The 17,418-nt window shown below is 39.9% G+C and overlaps 1 protein-coding gene across 6 annotated transcripts in view; it reads right to left on the bottom strand.

The window, feature by feature from the left end:
* CENPE (centromere protein E) overlaps nucleotides 1-16,137 on the bottom strand; it is an 82,286-nt gene extending 66,149 nt beyond the window's left edge. For all 6 annotated transcript variants that reach the window (XM_070372069.1, XM_070372064.1, XM_070372065.1 and 3 more), the window contains exons 1-9: nucleotides 16,018-16,137; nucleotides 14,514-14,605; nucleotides 11,800-11,889; nucleotides 11,566-11,684; nucleotides 10,326-10,445; nucleotides 9,798-9,879; nucleotides 9,581-9,648; nucleotides 9,438-9,503; nucleotides 1,196-1,247 (exon numbers count right to left, since the gene is read on the bottom strand). In XM_070372069.1, coding sequence (XP_070228170.1) covers nucleotides 1,196-1,247; nucleotides 9,438-9,503; nucleotides 9,581-9,648; nucleotides 9,798-9,879; nucleotides 10,326-10,445; nucleotides 11,566-11,684; nucleotides 11,800-11,889; nucleotides 14,514-14,605; nucleotides 16,018-16,073 — 745 coding nt within the window. In that variant the 5' untranslated portion in view covers nucleotides 16,074-16,137. The remainder of the gene's footprint in view (nucleotides 1-1,195; nucleotides 1,248-9,437; nucleotides 9,504-9,580; nucleotides 9,649-9,797; nucleotides 9,880-10,325; nucleotides 10,446-11,565; nucleotides 11,685-11,799; nucleotides 11,890-14,513; nucleotides 14,606-16,017) is intronic.
* Nucleotides 16,138-17,418: the final 1,281 nt, after the last annotated feature.

Genomic DNA, 17,418 nt, shown 5'->3' with positions numbered 1-17,418 from the left:
ATTATTTATTCTTCTGGAGATTTTTAGAAATACAAGTTCATATACACTCATTTCTCTCTTTAATTTTCAGACAAATAGTAGCATACTACATATACTATTTTGTCCTTTGCTTTTTTTCACTTGCATCAGATTAGTAAACACTGGTCTTTTTCATTCCTTTTCATAACAGAATTTCACTGTATGGACGTATCAGAAATTACTTACCCAGAACCCTGTTGAGGGATATGTAGGATTCCAATCTACTATGTACACACAAAATAATGCATCAAATAACTCTGAATAGCTGTTATTTCACAGGGGCATTATTTAGCTGCTGCCATAATACTGTTATTTAATAAGCCAACTTGAAACAACAGTATGTACTTCCTGTTCATAGGTCTGATTTGGTGGAGATGGGCCATGCTCAGCTGGGTAACTTTATGTCAAGCTGCAGGAAATTAACACGAGGGAGGCTTGACATCTTTATGATTTTGCACCTTTCCATCTAAGTGTGCGTTTCCATTTGTTTATGTATTAATATTTGGTTATGTCCTTTAGGTCTGTTTTTGAAGTTTTATTTTTTTGGCTCTGTGCAATTTTTGTTGAGTTTCTTCTGAGGTATTACATCTTCTAACCTATTATTGTATATTGCATATTTTTGTACACTAAATATTGTAGCTGGTTGTCTTTAAGAATTATTAATGTCTGAATATTAATTGTGTACCCCATGACCTTTCTGAATTTTCTTACTAATTATGAAAATTTAGATGGTTTTCATGGTACTCTCATAAACTCTTCAGCTATACAATTCTAGAAACTGCATAGTTCTGGCTTTTTAAAAAATTGATGGTACAGTAGCCCAAGGACTTCCCTGGTGGCTCAGTCGGTAAAGAATTTGCCTTCAGTGTGAGACATGGGTTCAATCCCTGGCCCAGGGAAGACTCCCTGGAGAAGGAAATGGCAACCCACTCCAGTATTCCTGCCTGGAGAATTCCACGGACAGAGGAGTCTGGTGGGTCACATGGGGACGCACAGCCCATGGGGTTGCAAAAAGCTGGACACGACTCAGCGACTAACACACACACAGTATCCCAAATGAGATAATCAGTCAGATACAGAAGCTACTTTTTACACTGAGGACTTTTATCACAATATTATTATTATCCTTACTTTATTAGTTTCTAAAATGCACGGCAGCACTTTAAGTTTTCCTTACCTTCAGCACCTGTTTGAGCAGCCCGTTCACTGCCTGCAAGATCGACCAAATTCTGTAAGACAGATGGAAATAAACCTTTAGAAAGTATAACTGGAGATAAAATCCAAACCACTGAAAGAACATTTTAATCACACAGTTTACTTGAACACTCCACCTGTGACCTCATCTCTCACCCCACCGTTTAGGCCTTGCCTTGTCAAACCAATCCGGAACGTTTGTTCCTTCTTTGTAACGCAACATATCTCCATAATGCCGCCAGAACAGGTTTTCTATTTCCTACACAAAGTTCAGAACCTTATCATGGTGAATGTGATTCTTTGCAATCTGGCACTTGCGTTGCTTCAGCCTTATATCTACTCATTACGTACGCCTAACTCAAGCGGAACTACTCACTACACCCTGAATACCTCACATACTTCTACACTTCCAAGTGCTACCCTATGCCATTCTCTGTTACCTCTAAAGTTCTTTATTCAGGATCCAAGGCAAATGTTACCTGCTCAGTGTAGCTTTGCTGATTTTATCCTTCCTCCTCCCATTCCTTGAATGAGCTGCTCTTTTAAACTGTGTACCCAGAGGTCATTTTCAGTTCAGTTCAGTTCAGTGGCTCAGTTTTGTCCGACTCTTTGCGACTCTATGAATCGCAGCACACCAGGCCTCCCTATCCATCACCAACTCCGGGAGTCCACTCAGACTCACGTCCATAGAGTCAGTGATGCCATCCAGCCATCTCATCCTCTGTCGTCCCCTTGTCCTCCTGCCCCCAATCCCTCCCAGCATCAGAGACTTTTCCAATGAGTCAACTCTTTGCATGAGGTGGCCAAAGTACTGGAGTTTCAGCTTTAGCATCAGTCCTTCCAAAGAACACCCAGGGCTGATCTCCTTTAGAATGGACTGGTTGGATCTCCTTGCAGTCCAAGGGACTCTCAAGAGTCTTCTCCAACACCACAGTTCAAAAGCATCAATTCTTCGGCGCTCAGCCTTCTTCACAGTCCAACTCTCACATCCATACATGACCACAAGAAAAACCATAGTCTTGACTAGACAGATCTTTGTTGGCAAAGTAATGTCTCTGCTTTTCAATATGCTATCTAGGTTGGTCATAACTTTCCTTTCAAGGAGTAAGCGTCTTTTAATTTCATGGCTGCAGTCACCATCTGCAGTGATTTTGGAGACCAAAAAAATAAAGTCTGACACTGTTTCCACTGTTTCCCCATCTATATCCCATGAATTGATGGGACCGGATGCCATGATCTTCGTTTTCTGAATATTGAGCTTTAAGCCAACTTTTTCACTCTCCTCTTTCACTTTAATCAAGAGGCTTTTTAGTTCTTCTTCACTTTCTGCCATAAGGGTGGTGTCACCTGCATATCTGAGGTTATTGATATTTCTTCCAGCAATCTTGATTCCAGCTTGTGCTTCTTCTAGCCCAGCGTTTCTCATGATGTACTATGCATAGAAGTTAAATAAGCAGGGTGACAATATACAGCCTTGACGTACTTCTTTTTCTATATGGAACCAGTCTGTTGTTTCATGTCCAGTTCTAACTGTTGCTTCCTGACCTGCATATAGGTTTCTCAAGAGGCAGGTCAGGTGGTCTGGTATTCCCATCTCTTTCAGAATTTTCCACAGTTTATTGTGATCCACACAGTCAAAGGCTTTGGCATAGTCAATAAAGCAGAAATAGATGTTTTTCTGGAACTCTCTTGCTTTTTCCATGATCCAGTGGATGTTGGCAATTTGATCTCTGGTTCCTCTGCCTTTTCTAAAACCAGTTTGAACATCAGGAAGTTCACGGTTCACATATTGCTGAAGCCTGGCTTGGAGAATTTTGAGCATTATTTTACTAGTGTGTGAGATGAGTGCAATTGTGCGGTAGTTTGAGCATTCTTTGGCATTGCCTTTCTTTGGGATTGGAATGAAAACTGACCTTTTCCAGTCCTGTGGCCACTGCTGAGTTTTCCAAATTTGCTGGCATATTGACTGCAGCACTTTCACAGCATCATCTTTCAGGATTTGAAATAGCTCAACTGGAATGCCATCACCTCCACTAGCTTTGTTCGTAGTAATGCTTTCTAAGGCCCACTTGACTTCACATTCCAGGATGTCTGGCTCTAGGTCAATGATCACACCATCGTGATTATCTGGATCGTGAAGATCTTTTTTGTACAGTTCTTCTGTGTATTCTTGCCATCTCTTCTTGATATCTTCTGCTTCTGTTAGGTCCATACCATTTCTGTCCTTTATCGAGCCCATCTTTGCATGGAATGTTCCCTGGTATCTCTAATTTTCTTGAAGAGATCTCTAGTCTTTTCCATTCTGTTGTTTTCCTCTATTTCTTTGCAATGATTGCTGAAGAAGGCTTTCTTATCTCTTCTTGCTATTCTTTGGAACTCTGCATTCAGATGCTTATATCTTTCCTTTTCTCCTTTGCTTTTCACAGCTATTTGTAAGGCCTCCCCAGACAGCCATTTTGCTTTCTTGCATTTCTTTTCCATGGGGATGGTCTTGATCCCTGTCTCCTGTACAATGTCACGAACCTCATTCCATAGTTCATCAGGCACTCTATCTATCAGATCTAGGCTCTTAAATCTATTTCTCACTTCCACTGTATAATAATAAGGGATTTGATTTAGGTCATACCTGAATGGTGTATATAGGTATGACTTATTCTTACAACACTTACTGTGTAGAGCTAGTCACATGTTTTTGATTATACTGCAGCATCTTTAAAAGCACAAAGCTCTTGTTCATTTCACAGATATTGCTGAAAAAAGTGACTGTCACGCTTCAGGTAGTATGTTAGGTCCTAGGGATACGGCAGTGAACTAAACAAGCAAGGTCCCTGTCCTCATAGATCTTATATTGTCTATGGAGTGTATGAGACGAGGAAAAGGATGAAGAGACAGAAAAAGACAAACAAATGAGAAATAGAATATGGTAAGTGTAATAAAGATAATTTAAATAGTCCTGGAAGAGGGAATAAGGGACAGAGGAGGTTCTCTGATTGGTAGGGGAAGGCTTCCCCATTAAGCTAAGATCTGAAATGACAGAGGAAGGCAGCCATGCAAGACCAAGGGAAACACAGTCCAAATTAAAAAAACGGCCAGTATGTCCAGTCATAAAACGGATGAGCTTGGTATGTTCATAAAACAGAAAAGGCAGCATGGTAGAGTTGGTGAAGTGGAGATGGGACAATACAGTGTAAGAGAAGGAGATAGGAGTCAGATTACTCAGGGCTCTGTAAACAAGGATAAGGACTCTGGTTTTCCAAATGCAATGGGAAGCCGAGACGGGACTTTAAGCAAAAGAGTGACATACCTTGATTTAACCTTCTGAAGGATCACCTGTGGCCCCCATAGATGGAAAATGAGCTGGAGAGGGGCAAAAGTGGCAGTGGGAGCCCAGTCAGGAGGCTGGTGCAGGACTCAAGTGAGAGATGATGGTGGCTTGGGCTAGGGAGGTGGTTCAGTACAGTTCAGTCACTCAGTCATGTCCGACTCTTTGTGACCCCATGAATCGCAGCATGCCAGGCCTCCCTGTCCATCACCAACTCCTGGAGTTCACTCAGACTCAGGTCCATCGAGTCAGTGATGCCATCCATTCATCTCATCCTCTGTCGTCCCCTTCTCCTCCTGCCCCCAATCCCTCCCAGCATCAGAGACTTTTCCAATGAGTCAACTCTTCGCATGAGGTGGCCAAAGTACTGGAGTTTCAGCTTTAGCATCATTCCTTCCAAAGAAATCCCAGGGCTGATCTCCTTTAGAATGGATTGGTTGGATCTCCTTGCAGTCCAAGGGACTCTCAAGAGTCTTCTCCAACACCACAGTTCAAAAGCATCAATTCCTCGGCGCTCAGCCTTCTTCACAGTCCAACTCTCACATCCATACATGACCACAGGAAAAACCATAGCCTTGACTAGACGAACCTTTGTTGGCAAAATAATGTCTCTGCTTTACAATATGCTATCTAGGTTGGTCATAACTTTCAAGGAGTAAGCGTCTTTTAATTTCATGGCTGCAGTCACCATCTGCAGTGATTTTGGAGCCCCCCAAAAATAAAGTCTGACACTGCTTCCCCATCTATTTCCCATGAAGTGATGGGACCGGATGCCATGATCTTCATTTTCTGAATATTGAGCTTTAAGCCAACTTCTTCACTCTCCTCTTTCACTTTCATCAAGAGGCTTTTTAGTTCTTCTTCACTTTCTGCCATAAAGGCGGTGTCACCTGCATATCTGAGGTTATTAATATTTTTTCCAGCAATCTTGATTCTAGCTTGTGTTTCTTCCAGTCCAGCATTTCTCATGATGTACTATGCATATGAGTTAAATAAGCAGGGTGACAATATACAGCTTTGACGTACTCCTTTTCCTATTTGGAACCAGTCTGTTGTTCCATGTCCAGTTCTAACTGTTGCTTCCTGACCTGCATATAGGTTTCTCAAGAGGCAGGTCAGGTGGTCTGGTATTCCCATCTCTTTCAGAATTTTCCACAGTTTATTGTGATCCACACAGTCAAAGGCTTTGGCATAGTCAATAAAGCAGAAATAGATGTTTTTCTGGAACTCTCTTGCTTTTTCCATGATCCAGTGGATGTTGGCAATTTGATCTCTGGTTCCTCTGCCTTTTCTAAAACCAGTTTGAACATCAGGAAGTTCACAGTTCACATATTGCTGAAGCCTGGCTTGGAGAATTTTGAGCATTACTTTACTAGTGTGTGAGATGAGTGCAATTGTGCGGTAGTTTGAGCATTCTTTGGCATTGCCTTTCTTTGGGATTGGAATGAAAACTGACCTTTTCCAGTCCTGTGGCCACTGCTGAGTTTTCCAAATTTGCTGGCATATTGACTGCAGCACTTTCGCAGCATCATCTTTCAGGATTTGAAATAGCTCAACTGGAATGCCATCACCTCCACTAGCTTTGTTCGTAGTGATGCTTTCTAAGGCCCACTTGACTTCACATTCCAGGATGTCTGGCTCTAGGTCAATGATCACACCATCGTGATTATCTGGATCGTGAAGATCTTTTTTGTACAGTTCTTCTGTGTATTCTTGCCATCTCTTCTTGATATCTTCTGCTTCTGTTAGGTCCATACCATTTCTGTCCTTTATCGAGCTCATCTTTGCATGAAATGTTCCCTTGATATCTCTAATTTTCTTGAAGAGATCTCTAGTCTTTCCCATTCTGTCGTTTTCCTCTATTTCTTTGCATTGATCGCTGAGGAAGGCTTTCTTATCTCTTCTTGCTATTCTTTGGAACTCTGCATTCAGATGCCTATGTCTTTCCTTTTCTCCTTTGTTGTTTGCTTCTCTTCTTTTCACAGCTATTTGTAAGGCCTCCCCAGACAGCCATTTTGCTTTTTTGCATTTCTTTTCCATGGGGATGATCTTGATCCCTGTTTTCTGTACAATGTCACGAACCTCATTCCATAGTTCATCAGGCACTCTACCTATCAGATCTAGGCCCTTAAATCTATTTCTCACTTCAGAAAGAATGAAGGGATGGAGCCAAAGTAAAAACAATATCCAGCTGTGCATGTGACTGTGATAGAAGCAAGGTCTGATGCTGTAAAGAGCAATATTGCATGGGAACCTGGAATGTCAGGCCCATGAATCAAGGCAAATGGAAGTGGTCAAACAAGTGACGGCAAGAGTGAATGTCGACCTTCTAGGAATCAGCAAACTAAAATGGACTGGAATGGGTGAATTTAACTCAGATGACTATTATATCTACTACTGTGGGCAGGAATCCCTCGGAAGAAATGGAGTAGCCATCATGGTCAACAAAAGAGTCTGAAATGCGGTACTTGGATGCAATCTCAAAAACGACAGAATGATCTCTGTTCGTTTCCAAGGCAAACCATTCAATATCACAGTAATCCAAGTCTATGCCCCAACCAGTAACGTTGAAGAAGCTGAAGTTGAATGGTTCTATGAAGACCTATAAGACCTTTTAGAACTAACACCCAAAAAAGATGTCCTTTTCATTATAGGGGACTGGAATACAAAAGTAGGAAGTCAAGAAACACCTGGAGTGACAGGCAAATTTGGCCTTGGAATACAGAATGAAGCAGGGCAAAGACTAATAGAGTTTTGCCAAGAAAATGCACTGGTCATAACAAACACTCTCTTCCAACAACACAAGAGAAGACTCTACACATGGACATCACCAGATGGTCAACACCGAAATCAGATTGATTATATTCTTTGCAGCCAAAGATGGAGAAGCTCTATACAGTCAGCAAAAACAAGACCAGGAGCTGAATGTGGCTCAGACCATGAACTCCTTATTGCTAAATTCAGACTTAAATTGAAGAAAGTAGGGAAAACCACTAGACCATTCAGGGAGGTGGTAGTGAAGACAGCAAGTAGTGGAGGGATGTCTTCTTTTTTTAAATTTCAGAGTCCAGGAAATAGTCTTAATGTATTTTAAAAAAGTGGAGTTTTAAGTTACTTCTTGCTTTGCGGAATGGGCAGATAATTATGTACTCTTGTTTTACAGTTCTGTCTCAGATATGTACTATTTTCACTAAAATACGCAAGGAAATCTACTCGCTGTTATATAGCATCTACTACAAATGACCTTGGGGCTCAGATGGTAAAGCGTCTGCCTACACTGCGGGAGATCTGGGTTCAAGCCCTGGGTCAGGAAGATCCTCTGGAGAAGGCAATGGTACCCAACTCCAATACTCTTGCCTGGAAAATCCCATGGATAGAGGAGCCCAGTAGGCTACAGTTCATGGCGTTACAAAGAGTCGGTTACAACTGAGTGACTTCACATCACAAATGACCTAGGTAGGGGCATAACAAAGGGGGATAGTGGTAAGGAAAGCAGCATGAAATTAAGATATAAGTACTACTGGTAAAAGGAATATTCACTATGATAGGAATAAATTAATTTGGCTTTAGACCCACTGAAGCTTGAGATAATTAACAGTGGGACAATCTTTATGGAGAGACATGACTTAGAACTCAGAGACTTCAGAAACAATAAATATTTGACCATCATCAACACAGAAATGGTAACAATGCCTGAGGGCAAACAAGTGAAGAAAGGCTACAGAACACTCTTGTGCTTTGATTAGGAGGGTAGGAGGAAGGAAACCCTGATAATAAAGGACCTGGGCTGAGAGCACTTGGATTTTATTATTCCAGGAAGGTGAAAAGACACTCAGGAAAAAAAAAACCAAACCAAAAACCATCTTTAAAGAGCCAGAAAATGACTCTTTGGGGAAGTCCTCTTTCCAATAAGATACTTAAGAGTAAGTGGCAAATCTGGAGTGTTGGGTTAAATAGTACCTATGGTCCCTAGATGATAGATCATCAAAAAATATGAGAAAAGGCACCAAATGGATCACTGAGTATGTCAAGACTAGTAAAGCTAAATTATATTAAAAGTTAAAATTGTAGTGATGTATACAGGCCAGCTTTGGACAACAAAACAGAAGTTAGGTTTGTTGTTGTTAAAAGACCAGTCTATTAAAATAAATGCTATACTTATACAGTAAAATAACTAAGGTGAACCGGAATTAGATATTTAACTGAGTTTTCAAAATCTGAAAGTAAACATATTATAGATTTATTACTTTTTCCCTTGAAATTTTCAAATCAAATGCAGTAATCTTAAATCATATCCCACATCAAACTAAAGAATTCAGGCCTTGAAGACAGAGAACAAAACAATAACGGTAAGGAATAGAAAGGAAGCACAAAAAAAAAAAAAGAAAAATGATGCAGTTCAGCAAGAAGGAATGTTTGCATAATGCTTATATTCACCTACCAACAGACAGGTACTGAATATAAACTAGAGTAATGTGATTTTTTTTAACTATTTCACCCAGGTTTTCATTTATCTCACAAGTCTCAGTTGCACTGGTGGAGGCCAAAAAACAAAACCCCAAAATCACAGACACACAAAACCCCATCGAATCCCAAGATTACATTAACTCTTAAGTGTGCATAGAATTAGCCCTTTCTCCATTACTGGTTAGGGAAGGCCCCACTCCTACAGTTCTTACACCTAAAGCTTAGGGAGTGGCAGCGTAAGATCACGGGAAGTAAGATCCTCTGACCTCTTCCTACATTTCTGCTAGAAATTTCATGTTACTGGTGAGACTAAACTACCAATTTATAGATGCTTTTGCCAAATGGTCAACAGTTCTTATGAAACCAAACCTTCAGCAGCTAAATTAAATTTTGCTTTGACTCGTATAGTACATTATCACGGTTCCTCAATACTCACCAAATGGGACACTTTGACAGATCCTTCAAAATTAGAAGGTTCACCTTTCTCTCTGCTTTCCAAAATCTAGAAAGAAAAGGCAACTTATAGAAAAATTAGTGTATTCTTAATTGGAAAGACAAAATATAGAGAGAATTACCTACCATCCTAAAAATGGTATGAGAACGACTACTTCGCTGATTCATTTTTGTAATTCCATAATGCCTGTTCTCTGTAAGAGAGTCACATTTCAGCTGTGTGTATTAAAATCCAAAGAAAAACACAACTTGTATTTTAGATGAAAAGTGTGATTTAAAGTCTAAATACATTCAATTAAATAGTTTCTACAAGTGTTTTAAGAAATATAGTACGAAGTCTTACTTTCTCCCTTAGTGATCCACTTCAAAGCCATTTCTGATGTATAAACAACTTCTTCTGTGAGGTCAGCCACATACACATTCCTCTGAAACAAGTTTAATTACGGTAAAAGTAAGGAAATATAAGTCACTTAAAAGTTCCCATTTCAAAAAGAAAGTACAAACTATCACAGAGTTCATTTGTGGATGTCATGTGGAAAATGGGGATTTTTATTCTGTATGAAAATAATAAGTATACTTCTGATATTTACAATGTATTTCCTATGCCAAAGTATACCAAATTCTAATCTGATAGTTCCATCTCACTCTTTTTAAGCACTTACACCAAAATACTTTAACTGTCAATATTTAAAAACTATACTTATTACTTAAGAGATAATCTCTGTAAGTGTCTAAGAAAGAAAATAAAAAACAAACCATAGTAATAGGAGATACTTTAAAGTATACAGAAATTAAAGGCAAATGTTCAAGAAAAAACAATCCCAATCAGTGTATCTAATTTTTGAGCCACCCTGTTAACTCTGTTACTCACATTGAAGTCTTCCCGAATTATTAAAGGCTTCATTTTTTGAGTGTCACAAAGTAAGTCTGTAATGGTTTCATTGTATATTTCCATGTAAGACACACGTAAGAGAAATTCCCTATCAGGAAACTAGAAGAAAAAGATAATGTGACGACTTCAGAGATCATCTAGTTATGAAAACCTAATAACAAATGCTCACGTGCTAATATTAAATATTAAAATATCCTTTGAGAAAACACATTTATAGAATTTTAACTTATTTTTTAGTTGATGTGTGGTTGACCCATTCCACTATGTTAGTTCCTGGTACATAACATGGTGGGTCACTATTTCCATACATTTCCAAGTGATCACAGAAGTCTAATTGCCATGTGTCACCATACAAAGATGTTACAATATTACTGACTATATTCCCCACGCTGCACATTTCATCTCTGTGACTCATTGATTTTCTAACGGAAAGTTTGTGCCCCTTAATCTTCCTCACCCTATTTCTCACTCCTCCAACTTCCATGCCCTCTGACAATCACCTGTTTGTTATCTATGAGTCTGTTTCTGTTTGTTCATTTTTTTTTTTTTTAGATTCTACATAGAGGTGAAGTCATGTGGTATTTGTCTTTCAAGAAATTATCATTATAAAACAAAAAAAACAAAAAAAATTCCTCCCTGTGTTTCTATACCGACAATAATAATTAACAACAACAAAATACACAGTTTCAGAAATAACCAATACTATCATAGAATTGTAACAGGAAAGTACCCCATTCAACTCTCTAACCTCAAAATAAAACTCAACCTGTATATATTCAAAAAATTGAAAATCATTAAAATAATGATGAAAAAGTAATTTAAAATCAACTCTTAACTAATTAGGTTGCCTATTCTGGCCTTCTGGTCTCCTTGTCTTTTACCCAGTCTACTTTTTACTGCTCCTTAATAATCACTGGTAGCTAAACAAAGGCAATAAGGACCCAACTGTGATAAGGTTTTCCTGTTCCTTAATGCCCACTGTTTGGTGGGAGTACTGCTTCATGATTTAAGGGAAAGAATAAAAAATATTTAAGTTTCTTAAGTAAGTTTATGGGGGAAAAAAAAAGAATCTATGCTATGGCTTCCTTCTTTCCCCCTGGATAATTAAGAGATAAGTATAAATCTACTTCCTTTCATCATTACAAGAGAACAGTAAGATTGCTATCCTATTATCACTATTTTTACCTGCATGTACTAGAAACTTAGCTAAGTTCTTTACCTTCTTAATTTTCTGGAAAATGTCATGAATTGCCCTAGGTATTACTCCCAAATACTCTTGTGAACCCATCATAGTATACGTTTTTCCTGAAGCAGTCTGCCCATAGGCAAATATAGTACCTGCAAAAACAAAACAAACACATGCAGAGATTACAGTGAATCTACAGTGTAGAAAATGATCGACGCCTGCTGAACGGACACCACAGACTGCAGTGTTTCTGCAGTGAATACTCACCATTGTAGCCTTGAATGGCAGAATCTATGATTGGTACCGCAATTTCTTCATACACATTTTTAGTAGTTTCATTACTATGAAAGACACGATCTAAAAAACAAATCATATTTAAGTTAAACCAAACAAATTGATTGTATTTTCATTCTGAATTAGTAGTTGCCCGAAGAAATAAAATTGTCAGGATGTGGTATGATAGAATATTTAAGGTACAATATTTTCTTCAACTCATTGGTCCAATGAAAATACTCTCTAGGTAAAATGTGTTGGTCCTTACACAGAAAAAATACAAGTCTATTATCCTATGTGCTTTCAAGAGGCAGTAGGGCATGGTGGCTGAATCTGAATAAGGGGGTCTGGAATCAAGACTGCAAATCCTGATTCTGCCACTTATAGGCTTTGTGATTTTGGGCAAGTGGTTGATGGCTCCATGCCTCAGTTCCCTAATCCGTAAAATGGACATCTAATATCTTCTCCATAGAATTATTGTGAACATATGTTAACACTTAGGAAATGCAGACTGTTACTATTCTTTGAGAAATTCTAGTGTTTCTAACATACCTAGCAAGAAAGTCTAGCTCAAACTAAACCAAGAAATGCAGATTATCTGGAAGAAAAGAACTGACCAAAGCTAAAGTGTTATGGGGAATGATCAATGAGCTGGCTGCTGAAGGCTGGTGTTTAGGGTGGTATTTACACTGATGAATTCACAAGTCCAGGATGTGGTTCTCTGCTTTTGTTAGCACATTAAAAATAGACTACTCTTTTAGTGGTGGTCTCACTTTAAAAAGCTCACAAGAAATGGATTTGTAAATCAGGAGGGATTTACCTGCAATCAATAGTTCAGTGATTATACTCCTTGCACGGTGACCACAAATCTGCCCTATTAGCAGAACACTGTGGAAAACCTAAGTGCCATCTGAAGGCTGCTTAAGGGTCATTATCTCAGAGCAAGGAGAAATGGCAGATGATTCAAACCTTAATGTTATGTGGTTCAGATAGGTGGATAAGTCCAAATTCTTTATGGGCATATATGGCTACTGAGAATCTGTGGTACTTAGGCTTTTTAATCTCTAGCAGAGACTCACAGACTTAGAAAACGAACTTATCGTTGCCAGAGGGGAGGGAGAGTTAGGGACTTTGGGAAGGTTATGTACACACTGTTACATTTAAAATGGATAACCAACAAGGACCTATTGTACAGCACAAGGAACTCTGCTCAATGTTATGTGCCAGACTAGATGGGATGGGGATTTGGGGGAGAATGGATACATGTATATGTATGGCTAAGTTCTTTCACTGTTCACCTGAAACTACCACAACGTTGTTAATTGGCTATACCCCAACACAAAATAAAAAGTTTGAAAAAAAAATTATGTTAATACCATCAAACATTCCTTTACCAGAATTCATTTTCTCTTCCACACATCTTTGTGGCTTTTTGCTGCTGCTGCTGCTAAGTCGCTTCAGTCGTGTCCGACTCTGTGCGACCCCATAGAGGGCAGCCTGGCTCCCTCTATGGGAGCTCCCAGGCTCCCCCGTCCCTGGGATTCTCCAGGCAAGAACACTGGAGCGGGTTGCCATTTCCTTCTCCAATGCATGCAAGTGAAAAGTGAAAGTGAAGTCGCTTAGTCGTGTCCGACTCTTAGCGACCCCATGGACTGCAGCCCACCAGGCTCCTCCATCCATGGGATTTTCTAGGCAAGAGTACTGGAGTGGGGTGTGGCTTTCTAGTTTCACACTAATTTGACAACTTAACCACGATTACTTCTGAGGTTGTTCAGAGGACGTCACTGTCGCTCTATGGAGCCTAAGTGGCAGCATGGTGGTATGGCTAGAATACAGATCTGGAGCCTTTCTCTCTTATTTGCTGGCTATGTGACTCCAGGCCACTGTGCTTCAGTTCTTCATTAAAACAGGAAGGCACCAAATACACAGGCTTGTTAGGAGGATTAAATGAGTGAATATATAGGAAGTGCTCAGAACAGTGCCTGGCACTGTGGCACTGGTATATAGTTGTCAGCACTATATACATGCTAAATCAATGTACAAATCAGTCTAGTTAATCATCAGAGCCTGAAGTCCCTCTGTTCTAGCTAGCTCTCACTCATCCTGCAGGTCCTGGTGTAAATGGTACCATTCCAGACACCAAGTTTAGATCTCTGCAAAAGCTTATGTCAGCGGGTGAAATTACTTGTTTAAAGCCTTTTTTTCCATTATATAAGCTCCACAAGACCAGAGGTAGGTTCCTGCTGCATTCCAGCAGACAAAGAAGCAATATCTTCACTATTTATTCTTTAAAGAGTTTTGAAAATAGTTGAAAAACAAACAAAAAACCAAAACAACAAAAACAAATTGGAAGATCTTAAAGATGACTTGACACTAAGCAACATATTTTGGGTTTACAGAATTTCAGGCCACAAGTACTCTCATGAGTAAGAAGAAGAATGTTAGTTTCAGCCATAAGTTATAGTGACTACAGTAATAGTATATGTGTTTAATTTTTAAATTCTTTTCTTTTTTACTACTACTGTATTTAAGCATCAATTTATTAGCTTATAAATGATGGATGAACGATTTTTCAAAATTTCCATTGAAGCAGTTTATTGAACGCTTGGTTTGATCTTTAGTGACAAATCCAGTGTTATTCATAAGGCTTTTGTACTCATAAAAGAAAAAGGATACCAGGTTAACTTTTGATGCTATTATGAACTCACCAAAATTGAAGGATTTACTCCCATCAACTTGATAAACTGTATTATTGTCAGTTTTCCAGTAAACTTGAGTATCTTTTTCAGGCGCTTCTTCTCTAAAAGAATAAAAACACTGAATTTTAGAATAACTGGTCATAGAAGCTGTGTTTTATGAGAGACAGTAGAAAGACTTCATCTTCTGATAAATATTTTAAAAGATTGTAATGACTAATACCATAAATAAGATAAATGTGGAAAATCTACCTTTGAGGGGGCAACACTTTTAAATGGGGCTTCAGTGACCTCCTGCACTTTCATGGGAGTTTCTTTGTGAAACTCTTCACTTCCAACTTCCTATGGAGTAGTGGCAGTTGATATGTCTCTCTCTCTTAAAACATTTAAAAACCATCTGAAATCTTTAATTTGGTACATGATACCTCTATCACTATAATTTTCCTCTTAAATCTCATCTTCCTCTAAATTCTGTACACACCTTAACTCCCAGAGGAATCAACTACCTGAAGTTCACTCCCAAAATCAGATTCAACCTTTCTCTGCCTGGAATACCCTGACTGAGGTTTCCACTAAGTACCTTAACTGTTCTTTCATTCATGATTCAGGTGTTCCCTGACACTGCCCTGTTCCTCTCCTACAGTCATCTCACTAAAGGACTAACGGCTTCGCTAGCAAACATTCTTTAACTGTCTATCATAACATCTGTCAAGATATATTATAATGGTTTCTTTATGTAGCTGTCTTCTAATGCATCAATAAGCTTATTAAAAATAGGAAATTCCTCATCTTGATATTCTCATTTATTAAGCGCCCAGTAAGATTTAACAAATGTTTCTCACAGACAAAACTCTGTTAGCATTCTGGGGCGAGGACCCAAGACTGGCATAGCAAACAGACTTGCCTTGCTTCCCCTTCCTGCTTTTTCTCTAAAGCATTTATTACTCCAGTATCGCCACCTATTATTCTATACCTTTTATCTATTTTCTGTTGTGAGATCCACTGGGCAACGATGGTAGTGTCTGTTTTAATACAGTACACTGTACTAAAAAACAAATCAATATTGATGAATATCGTTCATTCAACATTCTGAATGCGGAATTCACTTATTGACTGAAGTACCGAATACAATGCAACAAAACTGATTCGCTTTCGCTCTTAAGGAGTATACAGTAAAGGGGAAGCGAGAGTCAGTTAAACGTGAAATTTAACTGCACTGTGATGAGTGCAGTAGGATCTTTCCGATTTCGACTTTCCCGGTGGGGACCGCAGCGCAGGGAGTAAGGTCTTTGACGTCGGTGAGCCTGGGTTACAGATATAAGAGAATTCCACAGCTGAAAAGGATCCTCTAGCTCCTCGATCCTGCCCCGTCCCATTAGGAAACCGAGGCACAAAGCGGGTAAGTGGCCGAGTTTCTAGGCAGCTGAGCAAGAAAGAGGAGCGAGGACTCATTCCTCCGGTTCATGCCGGCGCCGGAGTCCGCAGTGGGGACCTGGGCTCGGTCTGGCCTACCTACCTGTGATTGAGCGGCCGAACCCGCACGCAGACGGCTACGGCTCCTTCCTCCGCCATCCTGGCTGGTTGGATCCCAGGGAATACGTCAGAAACCTCCACGGCCGGCGCTTCAGAGCGAACGGGCCACCCCGCCTTTAAATTTAAAATTTCCCAAACGCCGCGTCTGATTGAGTCGCGGTCTCGTGACGTCACGGCCCGTTCCATCTGTGTCGCGGCGCGGGGGACGCCAGGCCGGCGGTAAGTCCAAGGATAATGGGTTGGACTTGGATAATGGGTTTCGGGCTGCAAAGACCGGGTCCAGGAAGCGCCTGGTGAGCGATTCACCGCGTAATAGCGGAAATAATTAGTATTTGCTAACTGCAGTTGAACTGCTTGCAGCCTTATAGAAACGCCTTCTTTCGCCCCATCCTTAAAGTGAAATCTGGAAAAAACGAAGCCGAAAAATTTTCTTCTTTATTAATAAAAGGGAATTAGGAACGTTAAAGAACTACATTAACAGTTGTTAAAAAAAAAAGGTTAAAAAAAAAAAAATGAAACAAACGAAGTACCTCAGATGACAAGAGTTGAAAGTTACTGCCCAACCCAGAAACAAGACTCTGGTACTGGTTTGAAAAGTCTTGGGTTTTAGGTTGTTCATTTTCCGCTTGCTTACACTCCCTTTTTCCCATTGGCTGTGAGTTCCTAAAAGGCTGACTTGGGAAAAGAGTTACTGAAGACTGGTAGTTAGATGAAACTTTTATTAGCAGATATTTGTTGTTTAGTCGTTCAGTCGTGTCGGACTCTGCGACCCCATGGACTGCAACACACCAGGCTTCCCTGTTCTTCACTATTTCCCGGAGCTTTCTCAAACTCTCGTCCATTGAGTCAGTGGTGCCATCCAACCATCTCGTCTTCTGTCATCCCCTTCTTCACTTGTTTTCAATATTTCCTAGCATCAGGGAAACAGAAATAGAAGTCTGTTGCTGCTGCTGCTGAGTCACTTCAGTCGTGTCCGACTCTGTGCGACCCCATAGACGGCAGCCCACCAAGATGACCCGTCCCTGGGATTCTCCAGGCAAGAACACTGGAATGGGTTGACATTTCCTTCTCCAATGCATGAAAGTGAAAAGTGAAAGTGAAGTCGCTCAGTCGTGTCCGACTCTTAGCGACCCCATGGACTGCAGCCTTCCAGGCTCCTCCGTCCATGGGTTTTTCCAGGCAGGAGTATTGGAGTGGGGTGCCATTGCCTTCTCCGAATAGAAGTGTAGATAATTGTTTTTCAGAAATAGCATTTGCTTTTTCAGAACTCTGTATAACAACTTTCTCGTCTATTCTGTTTCTTTTAAAATATCTCTCATAACTTTCAGATATAATTAGTATGTATTCATTTATGTCTATATTATGTTTCCTCCCACCAAAGTGT

The sequence above is a fragment of the Bos mutus genome, chromosome 6, assembly GCF_027580195.1.
Source record: "Bos mutus isolate GX-2022 chromosome 6, NWIPB_WYAK_1.1, whole genome shotgun sequence".
NCBI lineage: Eukaryota > Metazoa > Chordata > Mammalia > Artiodactyla > Bovidae > Bos > Bos mutus.
Note: the sequence above shows the minus strand (reverse complement) of the source record. Positions and strands in the feature narration are given on the sequence as shown.